An 8,881-nucleotide genomic window follows, 5' to 3' on the forward strand; every position below is an offset into this window, starting at 1 on the left:
AAAGCGTTTATGTCAGTTTTGACACTGTCAATGACTCATGGTACGGGCTCAGTTCGATATTTCGAATCGATATCGTAAGTAAAGTTACCAAAATATTTAGCAAAGTGAGTGGCAGACAATCAGAGTTGCGGCTTAAATAGGTAGGTCTTTTTTTACCATATTGGAACGAAACCTTTAACCTTTTGGACGCCAATGACCGATATATCCGCACCGTAGGTTCAACGCCAAAGACCGATTGATCGGTCACAGACCACAAAGCAACATAGACCTACGTGCATATGCATAAAGTTCAATTTCAGTTTTGACACTTCGGTGAAGTGACGTGGCGTCAGCGTGACAGCTTTTGTGTTTGACACTGCGTCGAAAAGGTTAAAACGCTCATGATTCAATTTTCACCAGATATCATAAAATATCATCAAATCTAGATTCAAACTCGAATAAGTACCTGAATTTAACAAAATCTATACCGAACTCAACCCATTTCATTTCAAATTGCTTTTATATCTTAGACGGATGGCCACTTCCATTCCAACAAAGCTTAATATACAGTACTGGTAATAATTGTCGACTCTCAGTATTCTTTTTGTTTGAGCTTTGTGAGCGATGAAATATGCACAGAGCAATTTATGATTGTGACTGAATGAACAAAAAGTTTGAGCCATTTGTCGGTCCCAACACTTGCAATTTCATTTAGCTTCGGATTCGTTCGTAGATTCAATAATCAACGTCACTCGCATGATTCAAAACCTGCAGAAAAATCCCTGCTCACTTGTGTATAATTGCCAATCATCACTTATTTATATTTGGAATTTACATTGGAAACGCAAATAACGGTGATGGGATGCGTGGGCGAGCACTCGAGCAGGGCAGCGAAGTGCGACGTGAGATTAAAGGCTTTGCCCGGCAGTAGCGAAACAAATTGCCCATCTAATGGGCGCGCAGCGTGAACCCGCCGCGATTTCATCTGGCCAGCGCGATGCCATGCTATTAAGCCTATCCACGATCCCGAACTATCCCTTATTTACTCTTACAAAATATCACTGGTGGAAGCGAGATAGAGCTACAAGGCAATTTTAGTTCGCTGAAGTACGAATGGGAGATAGCTGCTGATAGTCTAGCCCACATTTAAGAGGTAGAAGGCTTTTTTAGGTTTCTTTAGATTAGATTAAAGCCGGCTTTGGTGATGCCAGTGCGAACTTAGATTAGTTTTCAAAAGGATTTAAAAAAGTTACAGCCTTTTTATTTTGCTACATATTTTCCGACGCGAAACGAATCCAATAGCGCTTCTATTCGTTTGAAGTACGGTAGGTATCTCTCGAGCAAATAATAAGAGTACGTAGTACATTGATACAAACGGGTGCAATCGCAGACGGGACAGGAAATAGGTGCGCGGGACGTATGGACTTCATCAGCTCGTTAAACTACAAAGGGATCTGATCCTTTTCTCCTTTGTCTGGCACGCGGCAAGCAAAAATTGCTCTCGTATCGTTCATGTTGTAACACATCTCAAGTGCAAATAATATGAACGGGTCTTAAAGCGCTTGTGAATGCGAGCCGAGAGCAGGCGTGTATGAATATCATTAAACCGCTTACTGTTAATCAAACGACAGCACTAATAATAGTGTCTTTGTAGGTAAATTCATGTTCTAAAGATGACAGTTGCCTATTAATTTAACTAGAAAATTATGCTAACGTATAAATGCTATAATTGGATACAAATATAGTTGACCGAGCGAGCGTGAAGCGCAAGCGAAACGTCTCCATTACAGTTTTGGAAAAATCGTACCTATCCGGCTGTTATCATCTACAGGTTGCAGTTCTCAGCAAAGTCGTGAAATATTTGCGAGCAGGTTTATGTAATTTTTTTGTCGTTTCTGTATTCGGATGTTTTCTTATGACGTACTGTGAGGTTTACAGCTCGCGATCTATAGGGAGAACAGTAGTGACTCTTTAGTATACCCGGGTAAAATCGGATGGAGGACAAGATCGTATGATCGCAATTGCCACCAAAATAGTTTTTTTAATGTAGTAACGGTTCAGTCGTGTGTTACGAAGGCGTGAAAAAGTTAATTATTAATGAAAAAGACCGGACCTTTTCAACTTTTTCTCCATGCTTCAGAGTTGAAATTAGCTATTAGTCCGATCTTCGACCAAGAAGATTTTTCGGTTTGGAGTCTTGAAAAAAATGTAATTCAACTTTGAGTGTAATACGTAGATTACTCCTAATAGTATTTTGTACAATCGTGATATAATGGAGAGCTTTTCAGTCGAGTACCGTGTTTAGGCAACGAAGCTTGCTGAGTTGCCTAAGTAAGGTACGAGATTGAAAAGCTTGATTATATCACTATTGTATACAATACTTTTTCTACGAGTCAACAAAAAAAAATACTTAAAACTAGTAGAAGAATCATATATGTAGGTAAAAAAACCAAAAGTATATAGCTAAGATGCGCGAGCAGCCGCGATACCTTCATACTCGTATGCGACCCGGCCCCCGTGCCCCGCGCCCCCCGGCCTGTTGGTCAACGACACCTTCTCGTAACTCATGAGGCCCTGGTACTTGCTCCGCACTAAATTCAATTTTTAGACAGCTTTTGATTGGTCAATTTCATTATAGTTGACGAAACTGTATCGAAATGAATATTATAGTTGACTAAACTGTATCGAAATGAATATTATTTACGGGCATTTGGTCAAATAATAATACAAGATTATTTTGCTTTTTAACATTTACATGAAACATTCTAAGCAGGTTTGTTAGTGGGAATTAAGTAACTATGTTTTTGTGACGCCGAAAAATAAATAGTCCGGTCTTATCCGGGTATACCTTATATAATACATATATTACGCTGTTTCGTTGTTTGTTGGAGTTACTTATTTGATAATGCAGGAATAAATTGATATCGAGCCGCGCTTAATTTTTGACCTTCCACACACCTGCAGTCTGTGCAGGCCGTGAAACCGGTGGCGATCTAGATTTATTGACTGTACCTTCACGTCGCAGTCATAAATCTAGAGGCGTTAGGTTCACGCTGAAGTGGCCATAGCACGTATCGGCCCGCTATCGCTTAATGGACATGACACATGGCACTTTTGTCATGTGCCAATTCGACAAAGTCTTTACTTAAAGACCGTTTAAAAGTCTATTTTTTTATTCGGTAGACTGAAATGACAGTTCATAGTCTGAACATAAAATGTCATTTCATACTATGAAATGTCATTTTAGTCTACCGAATAAAAAAATAGACTTTACCAAGTTATTGTTACCTACCGTTTTGCTCATCGTTTTGATCAACATATCGAAGGATTCTACATTTTATATTTAAATTGTTGTTCTCTAGGTAAAAGCTTATTTGATTTCAGAAAGTGTCAGAGGGCAACGACGCTGCCATATGGCAACAATGTGGCTACATTTATGCGACCTTTGTGACAAGTGACAGGTGATTATTGAGTGATACAGAATGATGAATTTCGAACACATAAAAAAAATAACTAACACTAATATTGGCACGAAACAGTAGCTTATCGTTTACTGAATGTGTAGGGTTGATTCTGCTCACGTTTCCCGAATCGCAATATTTATCTCCGGCTACTAACACTACTTATCTGCATAAATGTCATCTTCAATAAACTGCTATTTCCTCTCTCTACACCGATCATGGTGTACAACATTTCACATACATTTCAACATCTTATCCTCAAAGGCATGTGTCCGAATGTCGGATAATTGATGCCAAATTCTCGCTGGGTTGCGCATCAAAAGACTGTGTAGCTGAGTCTGAGTATTGCTGAACCGCAATCTGACTTTGCAGTTGACCAATAAGGTAGCTCGGTACAGGGAGCACATAGGTACTAAACACGTCAACAAAATATAGAACTCATAAAAAATTACAATAATTAAAGTAGCATTTCATAATTTGAGATTACGGGTAGGTAAACCTAAACTAGCTGCGACTTCCTACCCCCCAAACATTTCAACTCCCTTAGGGGTTGAACTCAAAATCTCTGCTATAAGTAGCCTGATGTGCAAATTTCAAATTGCTAGCTTTTAAAGTTTCGGCTCTGTGTTGATGAGTCAGTCAGTCAGGACACACGCATTTATATAATTAAAATATTTAGATATATTGTATGTAATATAAGTAGGTACTGGGTCCGTGGGGGCCTAGCGCAAAAAGCTTCTTTAAGGAAATATCCCAGCGCCTCATTGACACCTCAGGTGACCGGAGGGCTGGCAGCTACCTCGGACAGAGGATAAGCCTGGCCATCCAAAAAGGTAACGCTGCCAGCCTTCTGGGCACCATATCGCATGAAGGTGACCTGGGGAGCATTTTTTACTTATAAGTTTTGTTTAAGATTTGTTTTATTTTAGTTTTAATTTTAACGTTTAGTTTCTTTTTTTCTCCTTTTGTTTATATAAAAGTAGTTAGTAGGTACTTACCTATAAGACATTGTAATAAAAATGAAACCTAAATAGCTTTTGGCTTAAAACATGAGATGGTAAGTACTAACTGAACCAAAGAATTTTATGTCACGTAGGTATGGATGGCTGTTGGGAAATCTACTGGAGACAAATTAATAATTGTCAGTTTAGTTTGTTTGATTACATTAATATTAATTTTCAAATTTAGATTGCGTTATTAATTAAACAACCTACGCGTAAATTGCTGTTTGTCGCATCAACTTTGCGGTCGTGGTATCTGATCGTTTTTCTGTAATTAGCATATTAAAATGAAATATGTTAGTAATTAATTTTAAATTTAATCCGACCCATCATGTCTAGTTTATAAGAGTAAATGACTACTTACTTAAAGCACAAAAAGAAATTATCTACTGCATCCACTGTGGATAAATTTAACAAGGAACAAGGAGATTAAATTAAACAAGGAGCCTTTCCTAAAATACCGAATCCATTAAAATACCGATGTAATGTTTATACAAATGCGATAACTTTTTAATGTGTTATTGACATTTTATTACATAAGGTCGGTTACACAATACACGGCCATTTTTACAGCTCGTTTGCAGCGTGTGAGCCGCTGTTCAAAAGGGCTAATAGTAAGTACTTTATGTAGGTATTTTGAGTCGACGTAAATGTGCGTAGTATATGAATCGTTTCGACAAAGTAAGCTTAGCAACAATATCAATACAATTGTAAGAAAATTGTTATAAAACATCAAACCACCGTAGGTATACCAGACGGTATTATGTAATTAATAGAGATCAAGTACCTACAAATAGGCTACATGACAAATTTTCATTTATGGTATCAATCAATCAGGTTTGTTTTTAGGATCAAATGTCTCTATGGGACCCATTGCATTAAAGCAATACAAAAGTCAGAAATGACAGTCAAAGTCCGACAGTCGTACTTAACTCCCGAAACGCCCCGAACAAATCGCTACGTGAACGTGACGTCAAGAGGTCACTGAGAGCGCATCTTGAAGTATGAACAAAACAAGAAAATTGCGTTTTTGCCGATGAAATATTGCGTTTATGTATATAGTTGCTATACTTACAATCTTTTTTTGGGTAAAATGTGAGGAATCGAATGGTATCCTTACTTATTTCGTTTTTGGAAGTTAAAAAAAACTTACATTTAGAAACTTTCAGATGCTGTATTTTTGTACTATTTCCATTTTTTTTTTAATTTCCACAATATTGTGATTTATTGCTCATTTTATATCTATTTTACTAGATTTTGTTATAAAATTCAACATGTGTCGTCATCCCTATTCAGTCAACATATAATCCAGGGCGTAAACTGCTTGAAACTAGGTGCCTAATGCTTGGCGCTATGTAAAATGTAAAATTCACCCTTGAGTTTTAATAACCTATGTTAAATTTTAAAGGTTATGACATCGAATAAAATGTCCTTTATAGACTCTGTTCGGAAACAGAAGAGTCGTGGAATGTATCGGGCCCCATACATTCTACGACTCTTCTCTTTCCGCACAGACTCTAATTGAGTTTTAGATCGCTGTCTGATAACAGTGATAACCGTGAACCACAGGCTTTAGTTTAATATGTATAAAATTGATTTGTCTTACTCTCACTATAAAATTATTACGTGCTATAAATCAAATACCATAAAACGAGACATATTTTTAATTCATATTCACATGTGTCAGGCAACAGGAATGGAGGTATTTTTCTATTTTGCGTACGGCAGCAACCTGCTTAGTAATAGAATTCACATTAAGAATCCTTCGGCCGTGTATTATGGTCCCGCCAAATTGCCGGTAAGGAATAACAAATAGTAGATTGTACAACAAGGGCATAAAGTGACCCATTTTTTACCCGAGGCAATTTTTTGGTCTGAGCGAAGCGAAGACTAAAATAGTAGACGAGGGTAAAAATGGACATTTATGCCCTTGTTGTACACTCTGCTTTTCACTTCGATTGCGAGTAAAATAATTATATTTTTCACGGCAATTTACACCACGAAATTGTCGTAAAGCGAAAGAACATAATACGTAACCAATTATTTTCCCGCCAACTAACTTTTTAATTATTTTTTTTTTTATTTTCAACATGTGATCAGAGTCTCAGACTCTTGGTTTTCTGCCAAGTCAAACATTTCGGAGCATTTTTGAACGATAATCGACTCCTATTTTATATGATTTACTAAATTTAATGACAGAAAACACGGATTTCTAATAAATTGTAGCAAAAATAAAATAATATAACAAGTTTTGTCATCTACACAATTTTATTGCTCAGTAAAATTGTGCAATATGTTTTGACTTTTGACTGTTTGGCTATTGAGACCGATTACCTTAGTCTTAGAAGAAGATTTTACTTTTATGCTCTAGAGCATAAAATGCGATTTTATGTCGTCTACGCACGACATAAAGGTGCACTTTTTGAGAATGAGAAGTGAAAACAATTATTACACTAGCAAGTATGAAATTTACGTTAATAAAACGTTAACGTTAAACATAGACGTTATAATAATCATACAAGTAGGTATTATTACACTAGCAAGTACCTATGATGTTTTAGTTTTTAACATAGATGTTATAATAATCATACAGGTAAGTACGTAAATATTAGTTGAAAACGACAATCTGAATAGTTTCTATCCGTCTGTCTGATTTTTATACTATGTAATACAAATGCGATTAAAGTTTGCATAAAATGCTCAAAACGTATTAATATAATGTTGTTATTGCGCTGCTAATCGAATTGAGAATGTGTCAACCGGTAGAAAATCTGCCGTTACAGGATGAGTTTTTTATTTCGCAGGACTTTAGACTGGATTTCGGCATGCAGGTCCAGATGTGGAACGGAGCCGTGGCGACCATAGTACCGGACACAAACCACACTGTCTGGGGCGATCTCTGGCTTATTGATACCGACAAAATGGAGTATATAGACAAGTAACCTGTGATTATAATATTTAAAAACTGTAACAACGAATCAAACTGTAACGAAAGTTGACTTCCTCTTCTTGATCTTACGTTTCCACTTCTACCTCCGAGAACGCAGCTCTCGCGACTCTACTCTGGAATATTATGGTACAATAGAGCTCATCTGATGATTGACATAGGTGGTGGCCATAGGAACTCTGTGATAAAACTTATTGTGTTTGGGCTCGTTAGAATTGACTCGATGAGTAAATAGTTGCATGTTAAAAGAAAAGTACTTTCAGCGATACAAGCTTGTATATAAATATTTTTTTGAGAAAATACTTATTTATTTTTTAGAATTGAATTGAATTGAATTATCATTTATTCACAAGAACATATGGTACCTACATAAGCGGTTAGTCCAAGCTGTCCCGGGTTCCGCAACCTCGCCTATACATTTTTTCCGTCTACGTTCCAGACGATTAAAACATATTGCCTACGTATCGTACTTATTACAACTAAATTCATACACTTTTTTACTTAATTTATTTATTACTCAAATAAGTGTCACAGCATTACAGTAATACCAATGCACTGTACATGAAAGTTAGGAACACTCTGGAAGAGGATTAATGATAAATATTACCTATGTACAGGCAAGAAGGTGTGGATCGCAAGTACTACTTTGCTAAGAACGTGACGGTGGCGAGAAGTGACGGGTATGAGATAGTTGCCCGTACTTACATCCTAACCCACAACCCTGCGAAGCCCAGCCCAGGACAAGTTCTCCCCTACAACAGGCGCCCGTCTGACACATATATGAAGGTATGGTAAAGATGAGCTTGTATCAAGTTAACTTTTTTCAGTCCGTGCCTGAGCCGAAGAGTTCACCTGATACTAGCTCTAATATCAACTTGGCATGCGGCTTCTAATCCGGAGGTTGTCGTAACGACGGCTCATACATATTTACTAATGAGTTTCTCAAAATGTATGCTCGAAATGTTATCTGTGGAGAAATTCAAAGTAAAAAGGTGTTATTCCAATCAGCATTGCCTTAGCATGGAAACTGTGGGCAACGCCCAATGCCCAATTTATATAATATTTAACTGCACTTGTATATTTCTAGGTAATCATTCTCGGCGCGATTGAAAGTGGCCTACCTGCTCGCTATGTGAATTATCTGAAAACTTTCCCAACAAACAATAAAACGGCCACAAAGGACATGCTTAAATCTCTTGGAACGGTGACAGTAGTAAATAAAAAGGTCTACAAATTTGACTGATATATACTAATTTTATATTAAAGGAAAAAATGGAAAAATTACGCTTCCGGCAGGACTTGAACCCGCAACCTCCGCAATCCGTGCGTTAGCTCTGCCAATTGAAAATTGCGGTGCCGTTAAAAAGATGTAATCGTCTCTCGGTAGATGTCGCTATACGCCACCCCAAAAGGCGTGTATGCATGAGCGAAGGAATGGAAAAATTCGCAAGATTCTGGTAGGCTTCCGTAGCTCAATTGGCAGAGCTAACACA

General features: G+C 37.3%; 1 protein-coding gene across 1 annotated transcript; it reads left to right on the forward strand.

The window, feature by feature from the left end:
• The first annotated feature begins 6,103 nt into the window (after positions 1-6,103).
• LOC134647601 (gamma-glutamylcyclotransferase-like) lies at positions 6,104-8,646 on the forward strand. Its single transcript, XM_063501957.1, has 4 exons — positions 6,104-6,239; positions 7,246-7,379; positions 8,006-8,174; positions 8,476-8,646. Exons 1-4 carry the CDS (start codon positions 6,120-6,122, stop codon positions 8,629-8,631), a joined length of 579 nt encoding a protein of 192 aa, XP_063358027.1. The 5' UTR covers positions 6,104-6,119; the 3' UTR covers positions 8,632-8,646.
• The last annotated feature ends 235 nt before the right edge of the window (positions 8,647-8,881 follow it).

The sequence above is a fragment of the Cydia amplana genome, chromosome 4 (genome assembly GCF_948474715.1).
Source record: "Cydia amplana chromosome 4, ilCydAmpl1.1, whole genome shotgun sequence".
In the NCBI taxonomy this organism is placed as follows: Eukaryota; Metazoa; Arthropoda; class Insecta; order Lepidoptera; family Tortricidae; genus Cydia; species Cydia amplana.

Bases quoted from the DNA above. Each gene is read 5' to 3' on its own strand.
- LOC134647601 (XM_063501957.1), top strand. From the start codon at position 6,120: ATGTGTCAGGCAACAGGAATGGAGGTATTTTTCTATTTTGCGTACGGC. The intron at 6,240-7,245 runs GTAAGGAATAAC...TTTATTTCGCAG, and splicing joins ATGGTCCCGCCAAATTGCCG to GACTTTAGACTGGATTTCGG. The intron at 8,175-8,475 runs GTATGGTAAAGA...GTATATTTCTAG, and splicing joins CGTCTGACACATATATGAAG to GTAATCATTCTCGGCGCGAT.